Below are 18,534 nucleotides of genomic sequence, written 5' to 3'. Positions count from 1 at the left end.
AAGACTCTGGCAGAAACATCTAGAGAAAATTTTTTAAAAATCCTCACTTTTTTTGATCTATTGCTGACGTAGTTTTTCAGGAAAGACAGAGGGCAGAGGTGACTATTTAGAACATGGCCTTTCAGGTAAACCATCTGTGATGCATGTAGCTAACATTAGAGCAGACTATTTTCACTTTTGCTCTTGTGTTTCTGGATTTATTAACGCTCAAATGTTGTGTAACTCTGATTTCAGCTCCATGCACAATAGAAATAGAGTGTGTTTCTGTTTATGCGCGTGTGTGTGTCATACACTGTGTAAAACATTCATACATGAACGCACATAAGTTCAGCGTTCATTGCCTGCAGGTTTTTTATTACGTATTCGCATCAAGGTTCCCACGCTGACCACATGTGACTGTGCAAGTCACAGTCATCGCATCAAATTAGCCACGCATGAAGCACTCCATCATCTCTCTCTGTTATCCTCTCTGTCTTTCCCCTCTCAGCCTACACGTCTCACCTCCATCTGTTACTTGATATTTTCATCATTTCATGCTCATGCGTCCCCTCTGACAGAGATCCACCTGCAGCCGTTCAGACACTCTGCTGCTCCCCGGTGAACTCTGCCTCGCCTACATTCATCTCCTCTCTGAATTGAGCTTCCTGTGAGCTCCAGATGGTCGCTCTTATGACTTCCAGAGAATGGATTGCCGAAAAGAGCGGGAAACATAGATCATCGACGAAAAACGTTTGGTTTTTTTAGTAGGCTGCATTGATGGTGTTTGGAACGTAAAACTTTCTTCATGCAGCTTATCACTGCAGCATAACTCACCTTTTGTAACGTTTTTTTAAGGTGAGAAAATATAAACCAGAGAGAAATAATATATTTACTGAATTAAGTAATGAAATGACCTAACTAGATATCATCAGATATTTAGACATGCTCTGTTGAAACGCTGAATTCTCTGTCAACAACGCAGCAGCCAGTATGTTCTCCTCCGAAGGCTGGACTCTTGTCCAGAATGGAATTTGTTCTGACCGGAGAGGGTACTGTATGTGGTTACAAGGCACCAGTACACGGTCGTTTTGGACGCTACTCTGTTTGGCATGCAAACAAGCAAACCAACAGATTTGGCTGCCATGGAAAAAGGACAAGCAAAGTGGTTCAGATATAATTGATTCCACCCGACCTAAAAAGCCTTGGCTTTTTTGCGAATAAGCTCCACAAGCAGAAATGTGGTTAAAATACCATAAATATTGGAGATGCTTCTGAAAAATAGTGGTGGGTTAAAACACAGAAAAGTTTGATGCAGAGCTGGCTAAACACTGCAGCTTCAGTGTCTGTGACATGAAAACCTGCATGCACATCTAGGGAGTAGGAGGCGGGGAACTGCTCTCTCCAAGGTTTTGAATTTGGACTGTTGTACCCACTTGAACACTAGGTATCAGAGTTGCATATTTGGCTTTTAAGCAATCCTTTGAGATTGGTCATAATGACCTGTGAACTGTGAATTTTTACCAATATTAAAGTCCAAATTTTCTAGTATATAAAATTTCTGTTTCTGCCAAAGTGTTGTAAAAAACATTAATGGTTCCAGCTCCTTAAAGTAAAGATGAACTCTTTTAATTTGAAGGATTTTTATCAACTGATTGTATTTGTAAGTGAAGTCTTGGTTGGACAAGTTCCTCTTGGATCTTTGGGTAACTCTCTGAATGTTCTCCCTTTTTCTGAATATTTGAAAGCCAAACATCCAAATTTTAGTACTTTTACTTGAGGGGAAAAAAACTTTTCCTTCATTTTTGCTACAAAACACTGTTAAAAGTATTTTGAGTCTATATGCTGTGTTAACATGATGTGACTGTCATGAAACAGGAAAAATGTTAGTAAGTAATGTAGCAGCAAAACAAATGCAGAGAAAGAAAGAAAGAGAGAGAGAGAGAGAGAGAGAGAGAGAGAGAGAGAGCAGGAAGTTAGTCTCTGTGGAGTACAGACAAACACACACGTTTTGGAGCATTTATTTATTTATTACATCTGCCTCAGTGCTCCGCTCAGCCATGTAGCTTTAGGTTATGACGTAATCCTGCACATGTCTGTGTGTGTGTGTGTGTGTGTGTGTGTGTGTGTGTGTGTGTGTGAGATGCCTGGCGTGGCAGAACATTGCTTTAGTTAATGAACGGTTGACTTGAGCTAGACCCTTCTGTCTTAAGCTGTCACACATCTGCTGGATGTACAAACTGAAACAAAGTTTATTCAAGAATGCTTATTAGCTATAATTACTAATTTCTGTGTTTTTGTGCTATTTTTCCTTCCTTTACACACCGGCCTATTGGGACAGGTTTCTCCTTTATCTCATTTATGTATATATATATATATATATATATACACACACACACACACACACACACACACACACACACACACACACACACACCAATTAAGTGGCACCAATTAATTTAAAGAATAAACTTAATCTGACTGAACCATTATGGTCTGAAAGCCTGCCTATTATAACCCAGGCCTCCAGCCAATGGGCAAAATGTACTCATGCTGAGTGAGGAACCATCGCTTGTATATATTCAGTTATTTTCTTTCTGAATGGTCACGATATACTCTGACTTTAGCAATGTGTTTGTCGCTGTTCTGGAATACGGTGACATTGGGATTTAATGTGCAGCCGTATAAACCTCTGACAGTCACGAAACAGAGTTCTTCAGAAAGAAGTCATAAACAGTTCAAATAACTTCTGATTGCCTCAGATTCAATGAGCCTTTATTAAGATGACTGAAAAAGAATGACACATTTCCCACATATCTAAAATGTTTACTTCTCTTTTGAAGACATTTAAAACAACGTTGAAAGTTCACATGTAACTCATGTGCTTTTGATCACTAACTACATATACATGTCTAATCTGGGACAACAATCCTAACACTTCTACACAGATTCCCCTGCCAATTTGTCTCACTGCGTCAATACCTCGTGACTCGTGACTGCACAATAAAAAACTTTGAACAATGTCTGCCTCGAGGTACCAATTTGATGAACCAATCAGGTCTCCTTTTCTCCCTGCCTGTTCTCTACCCATTGTGTGAGTTTCCTAATGTGCCACGACACGAGCGGCAGATGCATTATGGTACATTCCTCTACATTTAAGAGGTTGGTCATGGTGTTATTTCTTTCTTGTCTCATTGAGCTCTGTATGGCCCACCAATTTTCATGCATGAAAGTTAGCCACAGTAACCCCGAGTGACCAACAACTTTCATACGTAAATTTCATTCGAGGTTTTGGTGAGTTTTCGTGCATCAACGCCCCTAAATAAGCGATTAATTGTGACGGTCAACTCCTCCAGTTTCAATAGAGTTCGTAGCTCGGGTCGTAATCAAATCGGACTCGCCGAAATGAACTTCCGCTTCGAGCAACATACCTCGACAGCTGCAGCATCTCCTTTATGTTTACATTAGACTCATTTGACTCTGCATGCACAGCGGTCAGCTCTGTCTCTACTGATATCAGAAATGTTTTGATTGTAAATATGTCATGGACAACGAGAAAACTGGCAGGTTTTTTTTTTTTTCTGTTTTTTTTTTTTTCGTCCAATAACAAAAAAGTAGCAGCATGATGTGCCTTCGGTCACATGATTGAAATCGCTCGTCCTCTGATGTGACCATTGCACATGTGCACATCGCACTCGCGATTCAGCCCTACATCGTATCGTTCTGACGTTGTCATGGGTTACCATGTGATCCGCGCGACCGTGCAGTCATCTTTAGTTTGTTTTCAATATCCTCTGTAGTAAGAGACTACCCTTCGCTATTTATAGACAAACTACAGTGTGAATGGCTGGTTGTATTTTTTCAGATATTACTGTGACTCATGCTTACACTGAATGGAAGGTGAATCTTTTAGAGTGTGTGTGCATATGGTGTCAGAGAGCGAGGAAACAAGATTGCAAGCAGCAGAAATGCGGGAGGAGGAGGAGGAGGAGGGGCTTATTCAGGCTTACATAATGGAAGTGCTCAGCTTCTTTAACCCGACTGTGACAGACGAGCGGGACGAGAGTAAAGGGGGGGGGGGGGGGGGGGGGGGGGGCAGGCTGCTCCGGCGACACTCTCTCTCCATTTCCCCTTCTCGCAGCGTGCTCGGCGGGGGATCGGAGCTGATGCTTTATTGATGCCCAGCTTGTGTTTGGCTGTAGATAGGAGCGGGAGAGCGGGCATAGCAACATTGCTGCAGTTGTTTGAGCAGGTGAACATTTGCAAACGTTGTCTGTGCAGAACATGGACATAGCTGCTCTGCATCAGGCTTACTCCAGCAACATCTACTCACCTCATTACCAGGTACGACCGACGGTGTTTCTTTTAAAACTCAGGGGGAAACAGGTCAGCACTGGAGGGACCTTCAACTGTCGCATGTTTGTAGGAAGAGGTCGCTTTAATCGTCTACATACACACATAGAAATGATTTTGTTGCTGGTTTTTTCAGGATTTCATGAAGCAGTCTGTCATTGTGACCCAGCACTCGCTGCTTTGATTCTTTATGATTTGCATTTATTGTGTGTGTGTGTGTGTGTGTGTGTGTGTGTGTGTGTGTGTCTGTGTGTGTGTGTGTGTGTGTGTGTGTGTGTGTGTGTGCACCCTTGATCTGACTACAGAGGTGCAGTTAAATATTGAGGTGCCAGAAACTCACGTGTAAAGGCATCCAAAACAGAGCAACGTGTTAATGTGCAAACAGGGACGTTCGATGTGAGCTTCTTCGACGGTGTGACTCTTTACACATTATATTTGTTTAATGTGAAGCTAGTTGCAGCATAGGAATTGATTTTAAAGCCATTCATGCTAATTAATCACTGTTGCCTTTTTTTTTTTTTTTCTTTAATACAAGCTGCTGTGATCACAGAGCTGCATGAGTCGCCGGCGTGATTACTGCTTTTGCATTCTGGTAGGATTTCGGACTTGATGAGTTATGACCAAAAGTTTTCATGAGGGGAAGTGTGATGGCTTTTATTTTTAGAAACACGTGGACTGAGCCGATGCTGCTGTCTGCTGACTCATCCCGATCATCAAGGCATTGTGTATTTTAAGTATGAACTGCAGCATCTCGCTTTAATGACCCAGAATCTCTGTTGTCTGGCGGCAGCTTCTTCAGGAGACTGAAGAGGAATATGAGCTTGAGTTTGTGATGTACTGTGGAGCTGAGACAAAGTGATATTGTGAGTTGACAGAGAATGACTTTTGTTCTTAGACACATTTAAGTGACGCTGATGCAGACTGTGGTGTGTTATTAAATCAGCTGCTGTTTTACTTCTTATGAAAAATGCCAAACAATTACAGGTCCCATTTTTTAATGCAAAGATTTCCAGTTTGTTTTTGTCTTTAGGAAAGCTTGTTGAATCACTTTGAGTCTGACGATGTTGGTCTGACAAAACTAATATATATCATCAATTCGAAATCTGGAAAAATTAAATAAAAAAATATTCTGAAAGAGAATCTTAAAAAAGGGGAAAAAATAATTAAGCCCCTAAGAAATTTTTGTGATTCCTTACTGTGATGTGAAACAATTTTAAAGGATACTCCCGCATTTAATTTTTGCGCTTTCATAAAGTTTGAGGACTAGTGAGAGAAAGATTTAAAAGACAGTTCAATGACTTTTAAATGTTTCCTTTTTTGGACTTTTCAAAGACTTTTTATGGCTGATTTAGAGTGGTAGTACCAACCATGACAAGTAAGGCCCCGTGTCTATCTTTCTTTCCTTGGCAGAAATGCGTTGGCTGTGCGCTCACAAGTTTTAGCATGAAGCGTTTCTGCGCTGTATCTATAACAACAGTCTGCTGACAACGGCCGCTGTATGACCGACACAGCTCTGTTACCTTTCACAGTATGTTATTTAACTTAGATTATTAACAGCGTCTTTCTGAAAAAGTTGAAAGATTTTCAACTTGAGCGCTCTGAAAAAAAGATGCTGCGTGCTTCACTTTTTCTCCACTTGGCGCTGCTGCTGTGAATTCTCTCTCCTCTTTGAAAAGAATTGAAAAAGAAAAAAGCTCAGAAAGAAGCGCTGATTTAACAGGCATAAACCCAACTTTCTGAAATTAGTAGAGGGCACCCACAGATACCACCACAGTGTGAATACGATTATATGAGAGGGGAAGGAGTTCAATATTCTCCTTAGGACAGGATGTAGTTTGTAAACTCTATCATGGTCAGAATTTTAGTCCATAATGTCACTACTTCTTAGAGTTACTAAATCAGATCGTATCATGTGGATGGGAAAGTGGGTCTAACATATCCTGTCTGAGGTTATTAAATTGTTTTGCTGGTGTTTTGTAAATGACCTGTTCTTTTTTTTAAATATATAAACACCAAGATGATTAAAGAAAACTGTACATGACATTGTGTGTTCTCTTCGTCAAATTTAACAAGATTCTTCTTTAAAATATCACAATAAAAGTCCAGATGGGGTTTTATCTACTGGAGGAGCAGATTGTTTTGTTTTTTTTGCAGTATATTTATGCTGTAATCATTTCTCAGATTGAGCTGAAAAAAAGATACATATATTAGATTGTGGATTAAAAACCACTGACCAAACACAGGTAAAGCCTCCTCTCGGGAAATCAGTCTGAATTGAGGCTTATGTGCTAGCTGGGACTGTTTGAAACTATTCCTCCTGTAATTCTCTTGTTTTGTTTTGTTGTGTGTATATTCTTTCTGACTGCTGTTCCTGTCATGCGTCCTTCATCTCTACAGCTTGAAGCGCTGAAACAGCAGAACTCCAAATACGAGGAGCAGCTGAGTCTGTCGAAGGAGCGGAGCAGCTCGGAAAACCAGCGGATTGGAATCCTCTGCAAGGAAATGTGAGTACCCGGGATGACTAATGTGTTTTTTCCTGGCCTGCGTGTGCTCTAAAGACGACCTCAGCCGGCCACTTTAGTGGACCGCTGTGGTTTAAATCTGAACTGCGGGACCTCTACTGATAATTAGAAAGCCGGTCTAGCAGTTATTAAAAACTTTATGCAGACATGGCCTTCAGTAACTCCATGTACACAGTATCAAAATACATTCACTGATGTAATCATACATGTAAAACGTGCTGTTTATGTGGCTCGATCTGTAAGTCTCCAGAGAGACGCCTCCACTTGTAAATATGTTTTAAATTGCTCCGTAAAGCCCATAATTAGAGAGCGAGAGAGAGAGAGAGCCATTATGGGATTATTTGTCTGACTGAGTAGAGAACAATGCACAACAGTCATATTTTCACATTCAGAGTAAGAAAACGAGCACCTGCTGGGTTTTACAGAGATATTACACCATGAGTCATCACTGAAAGTGTTCAAAATGTTGTTCAAAGAATCGAGTTTTAGAATGACAAAGGATGAACGCTTTTTTTTAAATCATATTTGCATGCACAATGATTTATAAACTGAAGAACTAATAAAAAAACTGAAGAATTGTCCTAAAAATAATTGAGATAAATCAGTGGTGCCTCATATAGACAGGCAGTTATGTTGCGCGTCTCATGTACAAAGGAGAATCTTCATCGAAGCATCTGTTGGGGAAAAAAAAAAAGTGTGAACGTTCAGCTTTTTTTTTCTCAATTAAAAACAAGGAAGCCAAACTAAAAGAAAGCATCCATCAAACTGGCTGTAAAGCAGCAGCCAGCTGAGGATGCCAAAAGGTCAGAGAATCAGTGTGAAAGGATAAGTAGCTTTTTTTAATAACAGGATTACAAATTCTAATTCCTTTAAATTCTTGTTACGTAACACAATTAAACCAAGATTCATTTAAATTGTTTTGTTTTGGGGTTTTTTGTCTGAAACAGCTGAGCCAATCACAGTCATGTTTTCAACAATAAGAGAAAGAAGCACCTTCATAAGAAATCATGCTGTTGCCCTGAAATATGAAGCCCCCCCCCAAAAAAACAAAAAACAAATCCACAATAAAAAGATTCTTCTGATCAATGTCATGCAGTACAGGACCTGGTCCAGGACCTGGACCTGGGTTTGAATCCGACCTGTCACTCCTTTACCTCAATGTTCCCCTCCTGATTTCTGGCTCTGCTTTATTTAATAAAAAACAGTATCTCCACACAAACTCAAAGACTTGATACATAATATGTTAAAATGACCGCAAACATGAGGAGAGATGTAGGAGCTCAAAACAAACTTAAACAAACCAACAAGACAGACTGGAGACAATCACAATAATTATGAGCTATCATGTTAGATACTATTTCAAATATTAAAGACCTCTAAAGTTGTTCAATGCAACAACATGTTTATCATATGAATTGCTTTGATAACTGAGCTCAGGCTGTTTTAAATGTATTCTGTCCTTTAACAGCGTTTTTCATGACTTTGTTGTGTTTGCGTTTTTTTCCCAGCCTGATGTTGTGGTCTATTTTTATACTCTGTGTGTGTGTGTGTGTGTGTGTGTGTGTGTGTGTGTGTGTGTGTGTGTGTGTGTGTGTGTGTGCATGCATCATATATGGATGTATGTGTGGTGCGTCTCCAGCCATGTGCATTTGAGTCCTTAATTCATTTTGCCACACCTCCACTGAGTCATCGCAGCCCTCCGAGCTGTGATGTCACAGCTTCACATCGATCTAATTGGCTGAATTACAGTGGTCAAAATGTAGCATCCAGACATAGAGGGGACTGTAAACAAATATTAGGAGTTACAGCAAAACAAGAAGCAGCTTTGACGATGTGTTTGCCTTTGCTTTATAAAAACCAAAGACAACAAAACTAACGGGTCTGCTCCTCATCCTTCCGGCTGCTCTCGGCTGCTGTTATGTAATCGCTCCCTCTCTCTTCCTAGGACTGCCTGGCTCCAACATGGATGCCACTTTCACTATGACATCAGAGTGTGTGTTTCTCAGTGTGCTGATTGAAAAATGTGTGTGTGGAATCAATGTGGCCTTTGTGTCAGCAACAAAGAGCGGCTGTCATCCGCACCGATCAGACGCTTTGATTGTGTTTGGTTCCACTGTGCTTTTAGATCCGTGTTCATCAGGCTGCAGTGTATATCACATTTATGTTTTTTTAAGAATCATTTGTTGCCGAGTACACGCATGTCATATCCAACTATCTCTCAGATTTCCTCCTCGTCCACTCGTCTTGTTCAAAGAAAGAATATTGTCCAAAAGTAAATCTTAAAAAAGAAATAAGCTGAAGCTTATAAGCTGCTGAAGATAATGGCGCTTTTGTATGTTTGACCTTTTTAACAGCTGATTACAATAATGTGAATACATGCAGGAAAGAAAGCTTTTATTTATGTTTAGCTGGGTGAAGAAGGTTTGAGTAGTCAGAAGACTAGAAAGGAGATTTGCAATCTCAAGTCCATTCGCCAACAAACCAACAGTAGAGGGACGAGTCATTAAGGTCGTCAGGAGTCATTCTCCTGGGAATGTTAATGTCTCTACGGCAATTTACAACAATCAGTCCAGTGATGGCTGAACTATCTGGACCAAAGTGATGCACTCCGATTGTCCCATGTATATGGGTGAAGAAATGGAAGTGTATTTTTTTTTCACTTTCAGTTCCGTTTGGTGGAGCGTCAAATAACGTGCGTGTTACATTCTAGATGATGCGTGAACCAACTTCACGAGAAAACATCGGAGGAGCTCGGTCACATCTGCTTCCTTCCTGTTTGAAGCGAGCGCTTTGTCTCCTCCTGTTTGTGTGACTGACACACGGAAAGTGCACAGTGATGTTAAAGCTTCATTACCTAATAAACCGTGTCGTTAAATTTTAGTGCTTGTTTTCCCCCTTTAACTCAGCCTCCTCCGTGTTGCTTTTTTTTTAATGCAGTGGATGCTGTAGAGCCATGGCTGATGTAATGACGCAGTAGGCAGACCAACATTTCAGCCAGATGGTGCTAAGAGCCGTTATTAGTCACACGGATATCTTCAAGAGTCCGTCCTTTGACACACAGACGCCGAAGAATGACCCACGTGGAGATCTTTTCTGCTGCAGCTTTCAAAACACATCGAGACAACACAGTCTGTGCTGCTGTCTCTAAATGTGATCTCATGCACAGATTACAATCTAAGTCTATGATATGCTGATGATCTTACTGAGAGTACTGTATCATTAGTGTAGCTCTGCAGCGCGTTAAACCCCCACTAAGTATCCCAGCTGTTAAATCCTTTGAGATGTTTGAAAGAGGAGAGTGTCTTCATCAACAGCAGACGTGAACAAGCAGAAGGCTTTCCGCTTGTAAGAGTCGGTCCGTAGATTACTGCAGTAAACGTGCAGACATTCGCTGTCACTGTTGAACTCGATGAGTCGGGGGGAAATAATCGACTTAGCACATTTGGCTGCCTCATGAAACTCGAATAAACAACATCTTTAAACCCGTGTTTTGCTTTTTGTTTCCGGCGTGTTCAAGGTGTAATATGTAGAGTGTTGTTTGAATGTTGACTCTAAAATGTCTACATGACAAACAAGCTTCATATGGGAGGAGCAGAAAAGGTTTTGTTAAAACCTTCAATAATTTTTTCCCCATTATTATCTGAGTACAGACTTCAGTGGATGAAAAGTTTCAGCGGAAAGTGGAAAAAAAAGGATCTGAAACAATTTTCATTTTAATCAAGCACAACAAATTGTAATTCCTGAACCTTTAGTCTACAGTAACTGCTTGCGATCCAAGCAGGTAGAACTACAATCACTTCTCTTGTGGCTGCATGTCAGAGTGTGTGTAATGCTTATGTGGATGTTAAACAGATACGACACCACCACATGTAATCTTAGAGCCCTGGCACTGATATCACAGAGATGTGACTGCAGCACCTTAAGAGTTAAGAGTGTCCTCATCTCTTTTTTCTTTCTCAGTGAGGAGCTGAAGCTGGCCTCCCAGAAGCATCTCGAGGAGGTACTGACCTTTCTTTATAATAATAAAAAAAATTAAAAAAAACGTTTGTTGTGTAAGCAGTTACCTTCATCCTGTTATAGATCAGGAGATTCCGGAGCAGAGTCACTTGATTAATAGGTTTTGGCATCGCAAGGATTTACTCCCTGCTGTGTATGAACTCTTTAAGCTCAGACGAGGTTTAGCTTCTATTTAAACGCTCTTCGTCTGTGTGTGTTTGTCCTCAGAACAATGAGGAGCCAGACATGAAGACCAGGTAAGACACTGACACGCTCCTTCTTCTCTTCTGTTTGAGTTTTGTTAAGACTTCCAACATGCCGCCTGTACTCTTGATTTTAAAAAAAATCATGAGGAGAAAATATCATTCTTAGTTTCATGCATGCTGAGATTGAGAAATGAATGCTTTTAAACACTTTTTATATTTGCTCTCTTCATTTTAAAAGAGACTTTTTACATAAATCAATGTTTCAAAAGAATTCCATGCACCTTAGTTTTTTTAATTTTTTATTTGGGGTCTCTTTGCATTGTCTTTATAACATTTTAAATAAGAGATGTGTTTCATGTTTGTTTCTTCTAGATTTGTATTTGGGCTGTCAGCAGTAATGGGTGAATCAGAATATGATAATGTTCTGGATATTTTTAAATCAACATTATTTGTGTTTTCCTGCAGTCACATTAATGGAAATGAATGACCCAGATTGAACGCCTCCTTTCCCTTAAAAAAAAAAAAAAATCTGGACAGCGTTCAGGAGCTGACGAGTTCAAATTATCCGCCATGTGACATTTTTTAATTACTTTTAGTCGAGTAACAGCATCCTTTTTTCCTCGGTTTATGTCGTAACCTTTGATCTACCAGAGGTTTCTTATTTTGGTTCAAAATAAAAGCAGGTTTTGTATTCAGACAGGAAGTAAATACCCTCCATTTCAAATTAAAATATATGTTTCGAAATGTAAAATATTGAACTCAAACATCAAACTGCAACTGTAGCAGAGAGTGAGTGTTTGATAGAGCTGAGATGAGAGCAGCTGATGAAGGTCGACAGTCCTGTATCAAAGTGTGATGCTTGATGGAAGATAAGACGCATCAGAGCGATGAGAGGGACGTGAGGAGCAGCTGAGAGCTCTGTGGAGCTGGCTGGAGGGCGATGAAGGAAAGGTGATGATTCCTGAAGGAGCAGAAAGAATGGATTTGAAGGGAGAGCTTAGACAGGAGATGTGATTCAGAGAAACGACCTGCTTCACTTCCACATTCATCTACCAAGAGAAAGAGATGTTGTCAGGGTATCGGCTAGGCGTCAGCGATGTGATTTGAGCGGAGGGATTTTCTGTATTGAATTCACAGAACTGTTTTTGCACTTTAGCACTGACTTCGTGTTCACTGTCAAGGAGGTTATTGCATGAAAGGAAAACATTGTAGCATTATAGCCAAGGCAGCCACGGGCCATCACGCATTCAGCTTTCCTTGTTAACCCACTCACATCCCGTGTTTAACTTGTCCCCAAAGAAACATTTGGTGCAGGTATAACGGGGATTTTATTTCAGGTTTCAGGAGCTGTCAACATATTAGTAATTTCTAAACCTTCCCCATATCGCAGAGAACACATCTTGAATGAGGAGATGGAGGGGAGCATAAACTACCAGAACTCCACTGGAGCTTTAATCTCAGCGAAAGACCGGGAGCTGGAAACTCTGAGGAACGAGGTGCTCACACACGACTTTTATTAAATATCTATTAAACCCAGCCTGTGTCGTTTTTTTAGTATTTTTTTTTGCTGTGTTCATCTTTGTGTTCTTGTCCCCTGCAGATCGCTGTGCTGCGAGGAGAAAATGCCATGGCCAAGACTCTGCAGTCGGCCGTGGAGACTCTGGAGAGAGACAAAGCTCAGCTGCAGGGACGTGTACACAGTCTGGAGCAAAGGCTCATGGGAACACAGGGATTGGATGGAGGAGACAGAGAAGCTGTACCAACAGGTGAGAGGAGAGTGCCGAGGCCACAGCTATCTAAGGTTGTGAACGTCCCAATTCCTCCATTTTTTTTAAACAATACCATTTCTGCATATCTTCAGTCATAGTTTTAAATTGTCAGTACTGTAACGGAGTGTGTTGGACATGTTATTAAAAACAGTTTTTTTTCCTGGTAGCATGAAGTTCTTTTATTGGAACAACCCCATAAAAAAAGGAAAGAGAAGTAATTTTATTTTGTAAACCTGTCGTTCTAATTTCCTCCTGCAGGCGACTCTGCAGCTCTGGAGCAGCTGAGAGAGGAGAAGGAGTTTGCTGAGGGACAGGTGAGACGGTCAGGACGCTTCTAAACATACTGTCTCATCCAGCAGTGGGATCATGTTTCATGTTCAGCGTTCCTTTTTTGTTTGGTTTTCGTTTCTCTCGACCAGATCAACTTCCTGAACAGTGTGATCGTGGACTTGCAGCGGAAGAACGAGGAGCTGAAGATTAAACTGAAGAAGCTCGCTCTGGCTGAGTTCAACGGCAATGACGAGACCGATGGGTAAGACATGAAGACATTTGTGAAAGCTGCGTCTCTTGTTTCCCAAGATGAATATATATATATATATATATATATATATTTGTGAAACGGGAAAAAATGAAGGAATAAAGTTAACATGAAATGTCATCCACACATTGATATCAGGAAAAGTTTGAGAAACTCTCATTTCTGTCCTGAGCGTACAGCCAGAAAACATTTACTGTAGCTTAGCATAACGACTGGGACAAGGAGGACACTGCCAGACTGGATTTGTCCAAAGGGAATAAAGTAGCACCTTTTGAAATTGACCAATGAATGCATATCTTATAATAGTACAACTTAAATGATCAGCCAATCATAAAAGAAGAAAGCTAGGCCACATCATCTTTTTGGTTTTTGGTTCAGTTTGTTTGGATGTTTCATGTGATTTTATTGACAGTAAACGACTTTAAATGACCAGCCATCCTCTTGTCTCTGTCAGATTTATGGAAGGTGTGTCAAAGCGGGAAAAGAAGGCGACCCCACGCCTCTTCTGCGACATCTGCGACTGCTTTGACCTCCACGACACCGAAGACTGTCCCACACAGGCCCAGAGTCCCGACTCTGTTCCCCACACCACCTATCACGGAAAACCATCTGACGAGAGGCCCTACTGCGACATCTGCGAGGCCTTCGGACACGCCACCGAGGCCTGTAATGACGATCAGACCTTCTAGCAGCTCCAAAAAAAACTCTACCTTTCTCTTTCTTCTTCCCCTTTAAACACAGTTCACCTTTTACTCTCCCCACATGCCTGCCTATGTCCCTACAGATTTGGTCATATTGTATTTTTATACTGTATTTATGCATATCACTGGTAGCCACTGTTCTGATCAGAATCCTTTTACTCTGCAGCTCTTCTGCAGAAAGATAATGCTCGTCCAAAAAACGCTGCTTTGGTGCAATATTGATGTTCTGACTAAGGGAAACCGTCCTCTGCTTGTCCTTTTGAATCTATTGTTTTGCATTTTAGTTGTTTTGTATCTAAATTCTGCAGAGGTGATGTTTGACACACTTTTATTTTTGGGCTTTATTTTTTATTTAGCAAAAGAAAATGCAATTGATTAAAGCACAGAGGAAAGTGACGGTGGGGGGGAGCACCTGTAAGACTTTACATTCCTGTTTTCTGCAGCACATTCCTCAGTCTGTACGGCTACAGACCCCTCCAAGAGCAACACTGCCATGTCAGACATGTGAGGCATATTGTGTGTTAGCAGATGTTTAAAGTCCTCTTTCTGTATCAACCTGAGATTGAGTATTAAGGCCACTATCAGAAGAAAAGATCAAAGATTTTTAAACATTTTCTTTTCAAGAACGTGATTTTATGAAGGTAATATAATGACTTCTGTTAATGTATCATAACCATTAGAGAAGAGAGATATCACACATTTGTCAGCCAAATACAAGAACTCTTAACTACATATTAACAACATATTACAACTGTATTCAAGGTTTCTTTTTTCTTCGTTATATTTAAACTTTATTTAACACTTAACACTTTCTTTATTACTAACAATGATATTCATTATTTGAGAAATATGAACTTTTATCATCATGATGCCTTGATTCTAGAAATACATTAGATAGCTGCCCCCAAACTTTTTAAGGATATTTATAACTTTTTGTTGAAGACGTCAATGCTATGTTCACGAAATTTTATAAATGTATCCTTACTTCTTTTGTGGAAAAAGAGATTTGAAGACAGAGATCACTTTGGATTTGACATGAGGTACCAGTTTCTGCCTGAAAGATTACCATTTTTTCCTCAAAATCCTTCTACACATTTTAATAACATATTACAAATATTATCCTTAAATTATAGCAACCTTTGTTTTACATACAGTATTCACACTTACTGTAGTCAGGGAATAATACTTTCCCCACACACACCTCAAAACATGGCTGATTATATATTAAATGTTTGACTTACACCAATCACATTTGTCATGATGATGTTGTTTTTTTTACCCCTGTAGTGGCCTTAATACTATTTCATGAATGACCTAATTGGAAAACCTTTGGAAAAACCAATTACATTTTGTATAATGGCATTGGAAAACTGTAGCATTCAAGGTCAGCAGCGTGTTTAGTGAGAGTTGTCCTTGTCAGGGGAAGGAGTCATTTCAATAGTTTACAACAACTTAAAACCCTTCTTTTATTCATCTGCTGATGAAGACCTTGAAGTACAAATGGCAACAAAACAAAAATGTTAATAGCTGTAATTGAACTTAAAGGGACACTCCACAAATTCAGCACATAGAGGTCAGTCTAACCTGTTTACTTATTTCTTCATGAAGGCTTTGCATGTCCCAAAAACAAGGTTCATTTTAATAGTTGTTCTGGAGCTTTTTATTACCCTCACACAATCTTCAAGCTACATGTTGAAAAGGTGTTCAATTTTCATAATTTTCTGAGCACTATTTCAGTGTTTGCATGAAAATGTGCTCATTTGATCAAAAGAAGAGAGTAACTAAAAAAAGACTGTTTTGTTTTGTCAGCTTCAGTTATCAATTTCAACATTTTTCATGTGATTTTCTTCTTCGTGGTTCATTATAGAGGCTTACATCTTTTTAAAAAATGCCACTGAAGTAACCAATGATATTTTGTTTAACAATAATGTATTTTTTTTGTTTATTTATTGTCTAGTCTTTCACTAACCAGTGATGTTAATACAGAGAAATAAGCTAGCACTTATTAAAGGTGTACGGTCTGTACAAAGAGACTACTGTAGTATAGGTTGGCTTTTGAAATGCATCTGCCTCATGTTACAGTCACCAGATGAAACTTAGAAGCCTCTACTAACTGTTTTTTTTTGCACTGTCCACTTTAAAGATTCAGAAGAAATATTAGGAAATATTAGGATTCCAACTATGAAGTCATTTTATCAACAAATGTTGATATATAATATGTGTTTATACTGCACTCTTTTAAGCACATATTAAACATTAAACTATTTTTTATTTTCTTTGTTGCAAAGAATAACACAGAATTGATGAATCACTCATGTCCGTATGCTAATTATGAATCTACAGCAGATAACTTAGGAACAAGCTCCTTTTTCCTGCCTCTATCAGATATGTGTATTAAAATACAAATCTGATGTATTCACAACATTAAAATGATGTGAATTAAAGTTGTTACTATGTAATTTCTTTGACAACATGGTAGCGACAGGGTAGCTGTTTCCAGTTAAAGCTTAGCTAACTTTTTTTTTTTTTTTAGCGAATTGTCTCAAACTATGTAATTTAAGTCTGTTTTGAGTCCAAGATGACAAGTTTAAAAAATGTAAAAAGTGAAGTTACATGAATTATTTTGAAAGCCCGTTGCTCAATTCGGGTTTAGGATAACGGCTTCAGATTTCCTTAGTTGCTATATGCACAACACACCCGAATGTTGGTACCATTATTTGAAAAGAAACAATTTTCTGGAGTTATACAGATAAAATCTTAACCTATGATGTAAATTTCAATCTTTTTATTAAATCTAATTACTAGTCATAACCTGGCTAGCAATTTCTCCCCAACATTAATTTTCTGTGTCTGGATCGTCTGACAGCTTGTTAGCTATAGCATCATAGTTAGCATGCAGATAACAAAGTGGTAACAAGAAAATAAGAACGTTTTTTAATACATCAAACTATTCTTCAAAGTTAACCCTTCAAAGCAGTTATTGGACTTATTAAGCACAATTTTGGATCATATTGAATCTGCCAGTGTAACAATGTATACATAATACATGACGTAACTAACGATTAACACAAGTCCTTTGTAAATACTCATCAGAGGCTTCCTTATGTTAAAAGTGTACACAGTGCCATGGAAACTAAATATAAGTTTTATGTGAACCACACCTTATTTTTCTGCCCTGTTGATAAGATTCATATTGTTTAAGGAGGTTTCGGTAGGGGGTCAATTTGTATGGACTTAAAAAAACATTGTGTACTTTTTAAGTGATGCGTCAAATTATTAGTGTAATGTTTTATATGGCACCATCTAGACTTGGTTATGAAATGTTTAAACCAATTTTACAGATGTTGACGTGGTGTTAAAGTAACTGTTTTCTATGTACTGTATACTCCTGAACAGTCCAGTAGAAATATTAAGAAAAAGAAAAACTTGCCTGTGTTGTGCCTTTTTTCTAGCATTAAGCGATTTCCTTATAGCAGACATATCTCTGTTTCAGAGTTTGTGTAAATGGCTTCATTTTTTATGAAATCCTTAGGACAGTTTCTTAAAGGTCACATATTAAGCAAAATACACTTTACCATGTTTTTCTAACACAAATAAAGTATGTGTCCCTAGTCTTTCAACATACCCCCCTAGTGATGACAAAAGTCCATCCTGTCTGTCACTTGCCTGCTTCACCTTTCAGATATTGTGGGCTCAAACAGGCCATTTGGAGATTTTCCCTTCATGACATCACAAACGAGTAAGTAAACCCCTCCCCCAGTTAGGTAACACTCTCAAGGTGAAAGAAAGGTGTTTGTTCTGCCCTCTGAGTCTGCTTACTCATCAGAAACAATTGGGCATGATATAAGAAAGCCTGAGCCAACACGCAAAGCCCTTCCAGAGATGGCTGTGGTTAGACACAGCTCATTTACATTTAAAGCTACAGACACACAAACAGCCTGTTCTGAGCAGGGGTGAAATAGAAGGGTTTACTGTATAGTTATGAGAACACACAGGATCAGAGAGGATTTACTGTATATCCAAGACATTTTTGGGAGAACTCCAAGACTTTTAAACAGTAATTACTGCTCATTTTTAGGAATAACAGCATAAAGGAGGCTAATATTGAGATGCAATTAACCCTCCAGACCCATGACCAATTGAACACTGGTACTATGAGATTCCTCTCAACTGTTTACCGTCGTTCGGCTTTGTTTTTAGTCTCAACCACATCCTGAGAAATATCTAGCTCTTTTCCCTTTCACACAAAAAAGGTCACAAACAGTGGACAGCTATTCAAAAACCATTTTCTACAAAAATGCATAGGTGTTGATGGGATGGTTTCACATCAGCCACTTAAGTGGACCTTAGTTTGTCATGCAATGCACTGCCATCCACTGGCCAGCCATTTTATTTGTACCAGACATTTCTGAAAATCAAGATAACTGACATAAAGTTTGAAATGCCATGCAGCTCAGAAATATGTTGCAAATC

The 18,534-nt window shown here is 39.3% G+C and overlaps 1 protein-coding gene across 2 annotated transcripts in view; it reads left to right on the top strand.

Moving 5' to 3' along the window:
- clip1b (CAP-GLY domain containing linker protein 1b) overlaps positions 1-17,490 on the top strand; it is a 33,709-nt gene extending 16,219 nt beyond the window's left edge. For both annotated transcript variants that reach the window (XM_079365125.1, XM_079365124.1), the window contains 8 exons: positions 6,727-6,833; positions 10,812-10,851; positions 11,076-11,104; positions 12,444-12,549; positions 12,654-12,819; positions 13,081-13,136; positions 13,242-13,354; positions 13,815-17,490. In XM_079365125.1, coding sequence (XP_079221251.1) covers positions 6,727-6,833; positions 10,812-10,851; positions 11,076-11,104; positions 12,444-12,549; positions 12,654-12,819; positions 13,081-13,136; positions 13,242-13,354; positions 13,815-14,049 — 852 coding nt within the window. In that variant the 3' untranslated portion in view covers positions 14,050-17,490. The remainder of the gene's footprint in view (positions 1-6,726; positions 6,834-10,811; positions 10,852-11,075; positions 11,105-12,443; positions 12,550-12,653; positions 12,820-13,080; positions 13,137-13,241; positions 13,355-13,814) is intronic.
- Positions 17,491-18,534: the final 1,044 nt, after the last annotated feature.

This window comes from Symphodus melops (assembly GCF_947650265.1).
Source record: "Symphodus melops genome assembly, chromosome: 16".
Lineage (NCBI taxonomy): Eukaryota > Metazoa > Chordata > Actinopteri > Labriformes > Labridae > Symphodus > Symphodus melops.
The sequence above is the reverse complement of the archived record's forward strand: the minus strand, read 5'-3'. Positions and strand labels throughout refer to the sequence as shown.